The 16353-nt window shown below is 42.9% G+C and overlaps 1 protein-coding gene across 2 annotated transcripts; it reads right to left on the reverse strand.

The window, feature by feature from the left end:
* Positions 1 to 5437: 5437 nt before the first annotated feature.
* On the reverse strand, positions 5438 to 15682 carry PCDH18 (protocadherin 18). Of its 2 annotated transcripts, none has more exons than XM_063157119.1 (4): positions 12824 to 15682; positions 11831 to 11916; positions 11541 to 11704; positions 5438 to 6905 (listed from the first exon to the last, which is right to left on the reverse strand). In XM_063157119.1, the coding sequence occupies exons 1-4, from the start codon at positions 15305 to 15307 to the stop codon at positions 6229 to 6231; spliced, it is 3411 nt and encodes a 1136-aa protein (XP_063013189.1). In that variant the 5' UTR covers positions 15308 to 15682; the 3' UTR covers positions 5438 to 6228. The 2 variants fall into 2 exon arrangements, with proteins under 2 accessions (XP_063013189.1, XP_063013188.1); XM_063157118.1 differs by having other exon boundaries at positions 11831 to 11919.
* Positions 15683 to 16353: the final 671 nt, after the last annotated feature.

Below are 16353 nucleotides of genomic sequence, written 5' to 3' on the forward strand. Positions count from 1 at the left end.
GTTTACATGTTGTTTCTGAGGCCTCCCAGCTTTTCAGGAGGAAAAATCCTAAGGAAAGGATTTTCCATAAACGATGTCTGCGACAGTGAATGGTGCTGCATCCAGCTGGGGCCAGTCACCAGTGGTGTCCCTCAGGGCTCTGTGCTGGGACCTTGGGGAACAGTGCTGTTTAATATCTTCATTGATGGTATGGATGAGGGGATTGAGTCCACCATGAGTAGATTTGCTGACGGCACCAAGCTGGGAGTGAGTGTTGATCTGCTGGAGAGTAAGAGGGCTCTGCATAGGAGGGCTCTGGACTGGCTGGATGGATGAGCTCAATCAAACAACATGAAGTTTAACAAGTCCAAGTGCTGGGTCCTGCAGCTTAGCCACAACAAGCCCCTGCAGTGCTCCAGGCTGGGACAGAGTGGCTGAACAGTGCCCAGGCAGAAAGGGACCTGGGGGTGCTGGATGGCTGCTGGCTGAATGCAGCACATGGGGAAATAATTACTAGAGTGATTAAGGGTTACACTCCCCAGAAGGCCGTACAGAATGGCACAGCTGAAGGCTGCATGACTGGAAGTCATTTGAGACATGAGAGAGGCAGTTATGAGTGAGGAGAGAATCAGAAGTGAGATTGTGCTTGGCTGAAGGAATGCGTGGACAGCGTATGAGCAGGAAGCTGATTGGCTGAAGGAACATGTGTTATAAACGGCGTTCAATTTGCGTTGGCTTGGGGCTGGGTTGGGAGTTGTTGTTTTGGGGTGAGTTGTTGGGTGTTTGTGGTGGGTCCTGGGGAGGGCAGGTCCAGGGTTTGGTGGGGGCAATGGTTGAAGGGGGACAGGAGGTGATTGGACAGGGGACTTGACCAATCATTCGACGCCTCGAGAAAATGTTTGGTGCAGAATAAATATCAATAAGGGCCAATGAGAACGCCGGAAACCAACCAATCAATGTGCGGATCCAAAACACACCAATCCTGGACCTGAGGGGGTTATAAAATGAGGGTTTCAGGCGTATTGGGGTTTCTCTTCTTCTGAAGGGCCTACTTTTTGTGGGAGAATCCAGCGTGTTTGGGACGCATTGTTATCTTTGGGTTGTTGCGTGGGAGTTTGGGCTTATCTCAAACTCCCCGTCCTCTGTAGTTTGTTTTAATAAACGAGAGCCTCTTTCCTTCCCAAAATGTGGCCTCGTTTGAATTCATAACACATGGGTGTGTGCAAGGAGCTGATTGGATGGTAGGACGCGTGGACAGTAGCATGGCGGCTGAGCCAGCCAATGAGTGCCTTTTTTCTGTTAAATTCAGCTTCAATTATTACCCAGTTTCTCCAGAGTCTTCATTGAGTTTTAATTAAACAAAGTACTATTTACCAATTTCTCCTGTAAAATAGTTTTTACAGTATGGTTTAAACTGTTCCTGTGTGTCTCTTCAGAGAGGCTTTTTTCAGTAGCAGGTTACTTGATCCCAGAATATTACTTTTTACAAGTGCTCAGTCATTTATGATTTACAGCTCTGAGGATGCACAACACAGCACAGTTGTTAATTATTAATATTTTTACTGATTGAAGTACTTATAACTCTTTTTTATTATTATTATTATTTATTTATATTAACTCATTGTGGAAAATGTTGCAAGCCGAGTTTTGTGTTCAGGCAGAGTTTGACCCTGGGATACAGAAAGGAGAGAAATTGTGCCTAAAAATGTTAACAGCCTGAATTATTGAAAAATACCCACAGGTATACTGTAGTCTGCTAGGTTAGATGCTGTGTTAATCTAATGCTAAAAATGGAGGTTTCCAAGTCCTAATCCTGAGAAACTGAAATCCTCTACAGGTTGCAAAGAAAGAAATTAAACTTCTTGGCATTTTCTATGAATTCTAATATTGCATTTAAAAAAAGGTAAGGAAACTGTATGGGCTAAATGTTTTGTGGTAGCTTTTGTTTGATTTGCTGTTCTATTGCAGGGTAAACAATGCAGCCAAGACATTATTGGCAGCCACATTCTCTCAAGGTGTTTATCCTAATGGGCACTTAATAGGAAAGTGTGATGCAGCAGGGACACAAATGCTTAAACACAATTGAAATAAGTGGTCCAAAAACTCTGATCATTATTTCAGTACATTTTTTAACGTAACCATTTCAGAAGTGAATATAAAAAACTTACATGAGCATGGAGAAAAGTACTTGTTGAACATCTATTAACTTTGTATTTGCTCAAAAGTATCAGTAATTCCATATATAGAAGGAATGCCAGAATCACTACCCCATGGAATTGTTTGGGTTTGGCTTTAAAGATCATCTTGTTCCAAACCCTTGCCCTGTTCAAGGACACCTTCCACTAGACCACTCAACCCAAAGCCCCACCATACCAGGCCTTGAACACCTACATAGATAACCAGTATTTTGGTGATTACCATTTGCCAGTTTTCATAACCTCTTCTGTCATTATACCACCGAGAATGAAAAAACTAGTAAGCATTTAAAGAAGTGCTAGGAACTTGTGTTCTGGGCAGAGCAATCATTGTCATGTTTAGTGCTTAACCCACACCAGCAACCCCTAACTCTCTGTTAGTTGTCAAAATGCAGCAAATCCAGATTTATTACATATTTTGTTTAATCTGCACACTATCAGTTTTCCCTGTTCTTTACACAGAAAAGATTTGGTGCTAGGGTTTTTATATAACTGCACATACACCTATATGAATATTATATAATTTATCTCATTTATAAAGGAAAAAAGAGGAACTCTAAACCAAGCAGGAATAAGACAGATCTTTCTCTTATTTACTGCTATCCACTGATCTTTTAATAAGCTTCCTATCAGTAATAAATATGACTCAAACTCCAATGCATTTCAGATACAATCTAAGTAAACTTTCTTGCTCCTGGAGACTGCTCTCTTTATATGAGAAAATTCTTGCAGCAGTGCACATACCAAATACTATTACTGTGTGTTGGTACAGAAATCCCCTCTAGGAAAACCTTACGTGTTTTATGATATTTCGATTCCTAGTGCTACCAGAGAAATTCAGTGCAATCTACTTTTTTCTAGAAAGTCCTCTCTACAAACAATGGCTCTTTAAATCATTGAGATTATCCACGTGACATAGGCCAGTAGGCATAAACTGATTTAGGGGTTTTAAATTTAAAACAGTTTGGTAATCCCTAGTGGATGATATGACTGTGAAAATGAAGCTTATCAGGCTGTCCTGCAAGCTTGTAGACAGAAAGCAGTCTGAGCCTGAGTGTCTAATATTTCCTCTTCTGGAAATGAGGAGAAACAGCTATCTGCATTTATTTATGGAGGGGAGTTTCATATTCTGCTGCTGATTTTGTAGCAGACAGCAATGTTTTATCAAGTCAACAGAAAAATAATCTACAAGTTTAAGAACTGTTTTCAAACTACCACCTTGTACATTTTAACATAACCACCAGTCACCCTGTACACCTCACACACTCTGTATGCCCAGGGTGGAATCTAATAACCAGGCAGGCATGAGTTTTGTCTTCAGAATTGCTTTCCTGACCCTCCCACTTCTGCAAAAAGTCAGCAGTGGAGAGGCTCAGCCATGCAAGTCAGCCCTTTCCATGTTGTACAGGCACCCAAAAAAGGCATTGGGTGTGGTGGAATTCAGGAACTCAGAGGAGCTCACAATTACATTGTAATTAAAATTACACATCAAAAAGTTGTAGGGAGGGAGGATTTGAGAGATGTGCTAGCTAGGTCCAGCTAAAGAGATAGAAATTGGGAAATTGTCATGAGTAGGGTTATAGGGACACTGTAAATACATCTATGGACTGTGCAGGATTAGTTTCTGGGTCAGATTTTAAGGGAAACGGAGTGAGAGAGCCAGGAGGAGTTAACATGGGGTAAGGGTGAGGGAACTTGGAGAACAGGGCTAAAACTGGACACTGAAGAAGAGAGAAACTGCAAGGGGAGGGTTGAGATGAGACAGAAAACCTAGTTAGGGAGGAGGAGGTTATGCCTTTGTAAACTTTAGGACTGCTACAGCATCCTGGCTTCAGGCAGCCTGATTCTGCTGCTTTGAGGCATCAAGAAGAGCAGGACCCACACTGTGCAACCCCACAGAAACTGGATGCAGCAGCTTTAGGGAGGTGCTGGCAAAGGGATCCATTGTCAAGGTGACAAACCAGGATGAGGATCCAAGGACTCCTGACAGCAGCAGCTGGATATGGGCTGGAGACACAGCTATGAAGTCAGTCCTGAGTGGGCCCTGAGAGCCAAAGAGGACAAACACTCCTAGAACAACTGCCTGCTCCAGTCTGAGCCCCTGGAGTGAGGGGGAGTGGGAGAATGGGACCCAGGTGAGGCTTGTGGGGCCAATAATCCCTATTAGTAGGAATGAAGGGTAAAAACAGGGAGGAACTGTCAATTATTTAGTGAGGTGTTACAGCTTCTTCCTCTGAAAAAGAGATGGCAACTCGATGAGGCTCAAGTCCTGTTTGCATTCAGAGGTGCTGTAAGAAACTTCCCAATGTTAGGTCCTGGTGTTTCTAACCACTAAAGCATAGACTGAGCTCCTGGTGTGTAAACAAGGTGAGAACCTCTCCATTGTTCAGGTGTCAACAAATGTCTACGCATCTTCAAATGTCCCATCTACAGCACTGTGGAACCAATAATTAGATTAAAGTTTCCTTGCACACAAAGAAAGCAAATGAAGCTTATGCATACAACAAAATTTTTGCTTTTTGGGGATAACATTAAGCAGGAATTTTTGTATCTAGCACAAAATAAAATTATTTTATAAGATACTTTACCAGGACCATTCTCCAGAACAAATATATCAGTTTTGTGCCCAGGTTGACTTGGATTATTCCAACAGTTTTCCACAGTTCTGGCAAAATATAAATATATATATATCACATAAAATATCCATTTGCATAAATGCCAAAAAATACAGTTTTTTACGGCTGTCTCTTAACACTCCTGAAATGAGCACAGGGGGTTCAAAACCCATCCATGTTTCTCAACAGTAAAATCCATTTGTTTGCTACTAAAAAGATCTCCTTGTGTGTGATAGGCTAACAAAAACCAGTTTTGAAGCAGTAACTAAAAGGATGACATTGACTTTTACCTGAGCAATATTAGTTACATCACCCCCACTACAGCAATGGCACCATAATATAAATGACTTTTCACCAAGCTTCAGGACAGAGAAAAGCCCCACCATGGAAAGATGGGATGCAGCTAGAGCAAATGTACCTGCTGGCTTGCCCTTTGCTAGGAAGTTCAAACATTTTTCTACTGCTTTGCAAACAAAAGACAGGCACACTTACAACAGAGAATATAGCTAATATAAAATGTAGCTGCTGTGCAGAGGCAAAATATAGCTGTTTTTCTGGAAGATGCAACATTGCTTTTATTTTGGTGTCATTTACAAAGATAAAGCAGTTCATTGCAATTTTTGTATTTACATAAATTCAGAATTCAGCTTGAGGTCGGAAAAGCTGATTTTATTGCTGTCTTTCAAGTATACACTGCTGACTTCAACTGGCTTTGCAGTGTAACAACAGCACAACAAATTTACATTTTTTTTGCAGAGATCACAGTGGAAGACCCATCACAGAATTCCATTATTTGTTCACTGGGGAAAACACTTATGTGCCAAAGACAGGAAAACTTCAGCCTGCAATAATCCATGACTTAAATTAGAAAATTATTCTATAGACCAAAAGCATCAAAATAAAAAAGGACATTTTAGGTTTCATGGGAGTTACAATTATTTATTATAAGAATAAAACATTGCAAAAAAGGTGTTGGATCATTTACTGAAACTAACATTGCATAACTTTTTCAGTGTTTTGAATTTGTATTTGAAACCTTTGAAAGAACTGATAATGGAAAACAAATCCTTTTTCTTGTTTTTTCTTTCTTTTTTTTTAAAACATGCCTGTGTGGCAAGAATGCTCTAAGTTTGACAAGGGTGGTACCATCTATATACATTTAGGAAAACATGCTTGCTGTGGGTGTACAAAAATAAAATTTATTTGTTAAATTACACATAAATATAAGGTACAAATGTATTTTTAAAATACAGATAAAGATAATCACACTTGCATTGTGTACATATGAAAATACAGTATTTTAATATTCAACATACACAGACACATTTATGATAAATGCAACTAGTTGGCAATGCCAGTTCTCCTCAGTCTATTTTTTGTTCTTTTTTTTTCCCCCTTCCAGTTTTCCATAAATATGGAAAAATAGGCTTTTGAAACAACTAGTTCTGCCGGACATCTTGCAGCAGCTTGTTAATTTCTGCCACCAGCTCACTGGCATCCATGAGTTCATGTTTGCCATCGCTGAGGTGGTTGAGCACATTGTCAAAATCATCCTCTTCATAATTCTCCGGGATCTCCTCCATGGCTGGCAGCCATTTGGACGAAGGCTGCGCACCCGAGTGAGTCCCCAGAGCGGGCCCGTTGCTGGCAGGGTTTTGGAAATGCGTGCTGGCTGCCCAGGCTGCCACCCCCGGTGGATAATTCACATTCTTGGCTGGCACATGTCCCTTCCTGCGCTCCAGTGAGTTGGAGCGATCCGTCTCATTGCACTCCGTGTAGGCGTCCAGCGAGGGCGGCAGCAGGCGCTGGAAGACGCTGCTCATTTCCGAGAGGAGCGAGGAGGTGCAGGAGTCCCCTGATTCCTCCTCGCTCTGGCAGTCCTTCCCAAATGTTGAAAAGCTCTTCTTCTTCTCACTGGCGTCAGCTGCCTGGGCCTCCTCCTCGAGGCCCTGGTGGTGCTGCTGCTGCAGGTGCTGCTGCTGCTGGGGTGCCTGGAACTCTTCACCAGGGATGAACATGTTGCTTCTGTAGTCGGAAGAAGGAGAGGGCAGCGGTGGCATCCAGCACTGGTCCGAGTGGCCCAGGACCCTGCACTCCTCCGTGCACAGGCGCATGGCTGCAAGAGAGACACGGGAGAGTGAGCACCCCTCCTGCTGCACTCGGCACCTGCACTCACGGGGTGCCTGCCACCAGCACTGCAATCCCCCAAAGGTGTTTGACGCCGGCAGGAGGCTATTTACAAATCACAAACTGGCTGGGACTGCTGTGGAACTGCCTTGAGCTGTTTCATTTTCCAGCATCACTCTCATTCCATGGTTATGACAATGGGAAGATGCCAGCAGCTCACATCCCAGGCAGCAGACAAAGAACTTAATGTTACAACTCACTTTATAAATTTTTTGACCAATCACACAAAGCAAAAGCACATTGACAGTAGTTCCATCCAACCACTATAAGCACATGTACCTGTGGTTAAAACAATGCTTGCTTATTTCAAATACAATACCTGCTTGTAAGCCTTAAAAGACAATGCAAAGAGCTCCATTATTAAGCTTCAACTTCCCTAATATCTTGCTAGATAAATTTTTCTGTAGCTTAGAGAGTTATTCTAGACAAGCATTAATACACAATTCATTGTTCTATTTGCCCTTGCTTTTCTACTTGTTAAATAATTTTTCTGCTGACCTATCTCATGGCTGCTGCTTAGCTCTAATCACAGTTCTGCTGTCTCTAGGGCCTGCCTTTTGCAGCTTTCCCAAAACCCTCAAATTTTATGGATTCCCACAATTCCTCTTCTCTGTTCTGTGCAGGAACATGGCAAATACAAACAGTCTGGTACCTCCATTGCCAAGAACGAGAACAACCAGTGCGGTTCATGTAAGAGAGTAATGCAATCTCTTAGCTAAGATGAAGATAACATGTGAATTGCAGGTGGAAAAACAAGCACTTGTGGCTTGAAGCCACATGAACCCTTTGTACAGTTCTAGCTCATTAAAAAATATAAAATGAAAGGAAGAAATTTCCACCTCCAAGCACTCACTTGAGTTTTAGAGAAGTCTTCCACATGCAACAACTGAGGCATATCAGAGCAATCAAGTGGGAATAAATGGACAGGGAAAATGAAGAGCAAAGAATAATAACATGCAGAGGGATCTCCTTTTCCATTAAACAACTCCTTTGTTCTCACAATGTAGAACTCAAGGTGATCCACTGCCATATTACCTTTTAAACTAAATCAGTTAAATTTTAATCCACTATGAGAACTCGAGGGTCTAATTCCCAGCCTGTGTGACTCTGGTGTTCATACTGGATTTATACTCTCAGGAGCACTTGCAGCTCTGTAGCTCAGGTTACTGGCCCATCCTGGCTCAGGCCTTGGCGTAAGGATGGTTCCAACCCCCTGGATGGGAACCCAGTTCAGCCATGAGGGCTGAAGAGCAGAAGATGGAAGAGCCGCTCTCTCAAACTCTCTCCCTGTTTCTCTCAGGTGGAAACAATAACGTGGGGCAAACGACTGAACTCTGAGTGCTCCACTGCTCCAGACTGGCCCACAAAGGGGCACTGCGAGGGTCCTTTGAAAATATTCCAAGAGGCCTGGGAATGACTCCTGGAAGCAGAGACAGGCAAAGCCCAATCTGACAGACCTGCAGGGAGGGATGTGCCAGCAAAGATGCTTAATTTTCCAGCCCAAAGGGAGCTGATGGTAGGACACAAAGCCTCGCCTCAGGCCGTGTGTCTGTGTGCCTGCCAGATATGCTGGAGAAGATCTGGGTGCTGCTGGGGCACTAATGGGTCCGAGCCACCAACTTCAAGACAGCTTTCAGAAATGACAGACTCTTTGCATTGTGCATATTTCGACCATAAGAAACTCCTGCCCATATCACTTAATGGTTAGATTATCCCACACAGAATAGAGTTTCTTGTTCTTTCTCAGCATATACTGACTGCAAAAGAAATGTTTGCAGTCATGCCCTGGAAGTTTTCCTTGCTCCCTCAACACATTTCCCATCTGGCTCTGGATCCACTCCATTTATCAAAAAATCTTTTTGTAGTGGTGTAAGCAGAATGGAACAGATATTTCAGTTTTGGATGTACTAGTGATTTATAAAGCCCTACTCTCATACTGTCAGCACTATATTTTTGCACTATACACAGCCTATCATATTGTTTGCTTTTCTAATGGCCTTTCCATTCCTATGAGTATAAACTTTCTCCATGTCATGCCTGCAACAGTATGAATTTCTTCAAGATTACAAGCTCAGACTGCAGCCTGGATATTGCTCAATGTATTGCAAAATAACTGCTGATACTGGAAGTTTCAAACAAAAAAAGCAAACTAGAATATATCAGTGGCTGAAGTTTTGATACAAGTGACTGAAATGCCTGCAAGTATTTGTTCCCATATATGACATTTTCCTGAAAATGCCCAAGAGTTAGAACCGTCAAAAGACATATAAGTGATCCATGACCAGTTCTCAAGTCATCCCAGAAGGTGAGGATTATACTCCTAATTAAGAAGATTCCTTTAAGACTCCTTTAAATTCATTAGATACTTTCAGTGCTCTGGCATTTCATTAGTAGTGAAGTTTGTCTTAATGACAGTTTTGCAGCCATTGTTATCAGGAATGGTTTTAGTTTAAAATAATAAATTCTGACATTCCTGAACATAAGATCAAAAGATACTCTGAAGTAACTGAATGGTGACACAATCTGTCCTTAAATCAGCAATAAATTTAAAAATGGCCAGATCAACAACAGCTTTTTTTTTTCCTCTTTTTTTTTTTTTTTTTTTTTTTTCCAGAACTTAAACTTGCTGGTTAAGATTTAAAAAGAAAAAGAAACAAGTCTTTCACGGACAGCTATGGAACTTTCCAATCATGTAATTTGTGGAGTTTTGGGGGACTGGCTCCATTCCTTTCTTGTTCCACCTTAAATAGACAAACTGAAAGGACCTTCCAACAGCATTTTTGCCTGTGTCTAGACTGACAATGCAGAAACCTTTCAGAATGGAGAACAGGAAACCTTCAGGAAGTTTTCTTTTCCTTTTCATATATTGGGATTGTAGATCAATTCAGGTCTCATCTGAAGAGGTTCACAGACTTATCTGAAGGATTAAGGCCAAGCATAGCAATAAATGGACATCTGGGTAAGACTAAATACCAATCTTGATAGCCCAACCCAGTTCTGTCTGCACTGAGAGGAGTTTCCCTTACTTTGAATTTAATTAGCCTGGCATTTTTGGAAATCCTATCCTTAGGCTTACTGTTTAGAGAGAGAATTGTAAGAGCTGAAAATGGGTCATGGGCACTTCAGCCAGCTAAGAGGACAACCATTCCCATTTGCCCACTGTAAAGGGATCACTCTTCCTTGGCAGCAGCAGGGCAGGGTGCCAGTGCAAACACCATTGCACTTCAAGTTCCCCAGGCCCACTCAGAGCTCCAGGATATCCCTCCCTGCCTCCTTCCTAGAGCACAGGAGAGAATGAGACATGCCTCATGCTAGCTGGCAGAGGAATAAGTAGGAGTTAGGGAGGATGAGGATAAAAATATATTAGAAGTCCAGATTTAGGTAAAAGATTCTGAAAACATACTCTTCAAGGCCACTGGTTTTGAGTGCATTTGAGGAGGCAGGTGAATGGCTGGGTATGTGATACAAGACCTAGACTGGAGCAAAATATGCACAGAAAATTTTAAAGTTAAATTGTATGTGAAAAACAATCTGAACTTCTGGTGTTCTGTCTTGTCTAGCATAACAACCCTGGTTAATACATGGGGGTCACTTTAGGAAGGCCATGTGCTGCACCACCTCCCAAAGCAAAGGGCCTCCCCTTATAAAATTGCTTTACTAAACTTGTTCAATTTATAAACGTGGTTCAGTGAACCCTACTGAAATTATCTGGCCCTCTGGTTATATAGAGAAAACTAAATATGATCTGAAGTAAGAACAAGATCTAGGGTACAACCAGAGGCTGTATAATTATTAAAGTAATTACAAAATTCTTCTATCTGTACTAAGCATGAATTCCCATGACCTTTCATTCAACTTTTATTTGGGCATAAATTTAAAAGCAATACTTCATATGCATGAATATGTGTATGTGTGTTTATCCTACTGCCACTCACCCTTTTCTAATTTTTTTTCCTTTCTGCCCTCTGCCCTTGAATTGTACCTCTTCAGCTCTTGCTTCCAGAAATTAGCATTGCAAGATTTAAAATCTAGGAAATATTTAGAACTTTCCCTTTCCACTCAAGTTCATTTTTCAGTGGGAAAAACACTTTTCTTTCTTCTCCATCCATATTTCTAGTTCACTTTCATACTCAATTTCTAAATAGTAAAGGTTTTTGTCATATGGATCAAATCCACTGTGGAAAACCTCTCTCCCAAATTGTAGGTCACTGTATTTTTAACAAACCACAACCGCCTGGCTTTGCAAAAACATCCACCCAGTCATTAAAAGTCTAAGGGCTTGGAGCAGATCATACTTTTAGGAGGAATCTGGAGCCAGCTCATGATGTGAGTAACAAAAAATACAGTAGGCATTGCTCTGGGTAGATTTACAGTTGTATCTGAGGTTTCATTTTAGTAGATACATCAAGGCTTCAACTCAGTATTTACCATGAAGCAAAGTAAAAAAGGAAGGAAATATAGGACTTGAAAGCTAAAGAATTTTTGCTTTCTCAGTAGTAGGTTTATCAAAGTGACAGCCAGGCAGAACTGTAAATAAACTGCTCAGCTTCCATTCTGCTCTTACCTGCAGGAATTCTTCCATCTGTAAGGAAAAGGTCACTGAATCCTTCCCCAAGAAGTCTGTCAATTGGAGACTCTCTCCCCAAATCATAATCACTGTCTCCAGCTTCACTATCACCCCGGCCACTGTCTTTCAAGCTGAATTTATCCATATCTTGTAGGGCGTATCTGTAAAGAGAATTGTGGAGAACTACATTATCTCAAGTGCGTTATAATCCACTTTTTGTTTAAATATAGATGTCTCTACATTTCTCATCCTACACTCATATGTAGCAGAACAAACTGGATTCTTACCTGTAGCTTCTGGAATATTTGTTTCCTCGAAAACTTGGCCTTGGTTGATACTGGCCCTGATGAAGCATTGAGAGAAGCTGAGAAACCTGCTAAAGAAAAGGTGAAAAGACTGATTCCTTGAAATGAAAGCTCAAGCTCCTAGGTGTAAAACCACTAATTTGTTTCTCAGGTTTGTTTGAGGTTTCTTTTTTTTCTCCTTTAAGATTTAATTAAATCAAATTCCTGCACATATATAATGCAGTATAATAGACTATTTGATAGTGTAGTGTTTGACACAGAAAACATCTGAAGACTCTGTAAAATGAGGAAGTTCAATGCTGTTCATTAGCCTCTGAATTCCTAATAATTTATTCTTTAACAAGTAAAACAAGCAATTAAACAGAGGTGGAGTTTTGTTTTGGTTTAATATATTAGAATCAAGCCTTTAATATTCCAGGATCCTAATTCAAAATGAAACAGCCTTACTTTACATGTAAAGAATTACCAGGACACAGCTCTTATTTATTCAAGCTATGACCCAGCATTTGCAGTAAAAACTAAGACAGAGAGTCTCAAAGTTTGGGATACAGTGCAGCTGTATGTCACTGCAGCTGTACTCAAACTGTGTCAGAATGCTTCAGTTCTGCACCCCCATTAATCAAAGAGTTTCCTAGATTGTTTCTGAATATAAATATTCAGGCCCCCTTTCTCAGATGGAGCTGCACAGAGAGGAGGGAGAGGGAAGGCAAGGAAGAGTGAACAGTTAACCAGTGCAGAGCACTATGTTCCACTCCACTGTTTTGGCCTTACAGGGAAGAACCAAGGAATAATGCTATTGCCAATAGATTTAACCCTGTTCCTCAGGGCAGTGGAATCTGTTGATATTGGAGTAAAACTGAAAAGCTGTGACATCGAGGAGAAATCCATGACACATTCCCATGAGGCAGGGGGTGTGTAGGCATCCAAATGAGTGTCTGCATAAATGGATGTGCAAAACCAAGGTCTGGACCTTACCTCGACAGCTGGTGTGGCATGGGTGAGTTCCAGGGAGAAGTTTTCAGGCACATGGTTGGAGGAGATGGTCACCAGGCTGTTCAGGGACTGGTGGCTGTGGTGGCTCTGCCGGCTGCTCATCTGACCCCTCTCCAGGGCCGGGGAGGATGATGGTGAAGCTCTGTGGTGGGACCTGATGGGCAGAGTGCCATTAACCGTTGGCACCAGTGTGATGTCCCCTTTGTGGATCTGCCTGGAGGGACGTTTTGGGTGGTGCTGGTAGGTTGATTCAGCCACGCGACAGTTGTAAGACCTGGTGTCCTTTTTCTCGCGATTGCACCTCGTGGCAAAGATAACCATAATAACCAACAGCACGGCACATATAGATCCTAAGGATATAATCGTTATCATGGAGATGTCCAGGGAGGGCTGGCTTATCAAAGTTGCTTCAGTGCTTGAAAATGAATAAACATGCTCCAAAATGGTACATTTCAGAAGAGCTTTAGTACTAAGCTGAGGACTGCCTTTATCCTGGACTATCACCAAAAACTCCCATTGTTTTGCTGGAACTGATTCAACACTCACATTGATAGAGATGTCACAAGTCTGGGGATCCATCACAAAGATGTTGTTTTCCTTGTCAGCTGCTATGGAGCAGCTGAGCTCAGAGTTCATACCGGAGTCTCTGTCTGTAGCCCTTATCCTGGTGACAAGAAAGCCAATTTCAGCATTTTTAGGGATTGAGATTTCTGCTGTGCTGTTGCGTAGCGCCGGCCCCACGATGACGGGAGCGTTGTCATTCTCATCAATGATGGTGAGTACAACCGTGGCATTGCTAATGAGCTGCTGGCTCCCTCCGTCCCTAGCTTGGACCATGAAGGCAATTTGATTTACTTCTTCATGATCGAAGGTTCGCAGGGCATAGATCGCCCCGTTGGAGGGATCGATGGTCACATAGGTGGTTATAGAGCTTCCCAAAACAGAGTTCTCCAAAATAGTGTATGTCACCTGCCCATTGTCACCTAGATCTGGGTCTGTGGCTGTGACTGATGTGATGTATGCTCCAGGAGAGTTATTTTCCAAGATAACAACTTCATATCTGTTTGTCTGGAAGCGGGGTGGGTTGTCATTTTCATCACTGATTTGGACAGTAAAGTGTTTCACTGTGGAGAGACTTGGCGTTCCCTTGTCCTCTGCTATTACAGTCAAGATGTATTCAGATCTCTTTTCCCTATCTAGAGTGGCATTAGTTAAGATTAAATAGTTATTTTCATAAGTCTTTTGAAGTTTAAAGTGGCCATGCCCATGGAGCTTACAAGCGATCTCTCCATTCACACCAGAGTCCTTATCTTGCACTCTGACCAGGGCAACAAAGGTGTCCAGGGGTGACCCCTCAGAAATGCAAGCTACCTCTTCTCTCTCTGTGGACATCAGATTTAAGCTGATTTCTGGCTTGTTGTCATTCACATCCACAACTTTAATTATAATTTTGCAGTGAGCTGGAATAGAATTTGGCCCCATATCCTGAGCCTGAGCGTCAATTTCATAAGATTTGGTTACTTCATAGTCCACTTGCTTCAGCAGGGTCAGGTGACCTTTTTCTGGGTCTATCCTAAAAGTTTCTATAATTTTGGCAGACACATGACTGCTAAAGGAATACACGACCTTCCCATTGGCGCCCTCATCTGGATCAGTAGCATTGAGGTCTATGAGCAAAGTCCCAATAGGAGAGTTTTCCAAGAGCTGGATAATATATGACTGCTGCTCAAACACAGGGCTGTTGTCATTGGAATCAGAAATGCTGATTTTCAGGAGGGATGACCCAGATCTCTGAGGCACCCCTTTGTCAGAGGCAGTGAGTTGGAGTTCGTAAGTCGACTTCAGCTCACGATCCAGCTCTCTGACCACAATCAGCTCTGCATACTTAGCACCGTCAGTCCTGGTTCTCACATCAATGCTAAAGAAATCGTTTGCAGAAAGGGAATAAGTGTGAAGGGAGTTGTCTCCCACATCTGGATCAAAAGCACTGTCCAAAGGGATCCGAGTTCCTACAGCTGCACTCTCTGATATCTCAATAGGGATAAGAGCTCTGGAAAACTGCGGAGAGTTGTCATTAATATCCAGCACTTCAACTTCAACATGGAAAAGCTGCAGATGCTCAGTAGGCAGAGTGATCACATCAAACTCTATGGAGCAGTTTAAGTTTTTCTGGCACAGTTGTTCCCGATCAATTTTAGCTCCTATGCTGATTTCTCCATTATCCTCACGGACTACAAGCAAGGGAGAATTTCCCCTCTGCATGGCTCGAAACCGAACTGAGGAAGGGTTAGGCATTTTTAATAAAACATCAGCAACATCCTCCGATAGTCTTGCTATTACTGATCCAACCCTCTGCTCCTCATAAATCCTGTATTTCAAATTCTTGCCCAGCACAGCATTATTGCAAGATATTACGATCAGTGCAAAAAGGAATAAAAAGTGCATTTTACCGTTGATTCGATACATTTGTAAGTTTTTGCAATTAATTTCTCCCAATAAGTTAAAAAGCAATTATTTTGCCTTCCTTCGGTACCTTAAATCCAAAGCACATCTGGTCCTTTGCAGCTTGAAAACGCCTTTTCTAGCCAGCCAAGTATTAATAATTTACAGATCAGAAAACTTTTGGCTTTCTCTATACACACCGTTCCGGGACATCCAGATACAGTCTGTAAGCAATCCACGCTTTCTCATTTGACTCGGCGCTCCTCTTCCAGGCTGAGATGCTCCGGGGGGCAGCGTGCTCCTCTCCCACCCTCGGCATCCAGGGACCGCGGGCGGGATGGGGATGGATGCGCAGCCCGTCCTCCCGCCTGCTCCGCGCTCGCCGCCGCACTGAGCGCCCTCCCTCGCCGGCTCCAGCCTAAATTCCTCCGCAACTTCACTCCAAGTCCCCAGACAAAGCTTTTGCCCGGCCTGTGCTGAGCCCAGTGCAGCCAATCAGCCGGGGAGGGGAGGGGAGAGAAGGAGAGGGAAGGGAGGGGAAGCGATGGGGAGGGGGCCCCTCGGTCAGCGCCCGCCAAGGATGGGGGCTGGGGGGTGCGAATGACTAATGGGCAACTTTAAATCAACGTCTCTGCTCCCCACCCTCCGAATTTTCATGGCAATTTCAAGCGGGGTTTTGTGATTTTAATTCCTCCCCTTCCTGCCAGGAGAAATGCGATCGCACTCCTGATTTACATACTTTAGGTTACCCCTTGTTTAACTCGCTGCGAGCTTTTAAGTGGCTTTGCTTAAGTGGCTGACGTCTCGCTGTCCCTGCCGCAAGAGCGTCTTCGTGCTGCTTGTTTGCCTACAACCTGCGTGTCCTCAGTATTTGTGCTCCCGCTCGGAGCCCTGCGAGAGCTCCTCCGCTCCACGAAACCTGTCCTCCTCCTTCTCCCCAAGTCAGGAACATTTCGCATTCTCTGGTTGCCTCTCGCAGCGTCTCTGCCCTCAGCGCAGCTGCCTCTGCCTGAGCCCCGTTCCTCTGTGTGTCCATGTGTGCGATTGTCTCAGAGCTTTTTATTTGCTGT

Source organism: Melospiza melodia, chromosome 5 (genome assembly GCF_035770615.1).
Source record: "Melospiza melodia melodia isolate bMelMel2 chromosome 5, bMelMel2.pri, whole genome shotgun sequence".
NCBI lineage: Eukaryota > Metazoa > Chordata > Aves > Passeriformes > Passerellidae > Melospiza > Melospiza melodia.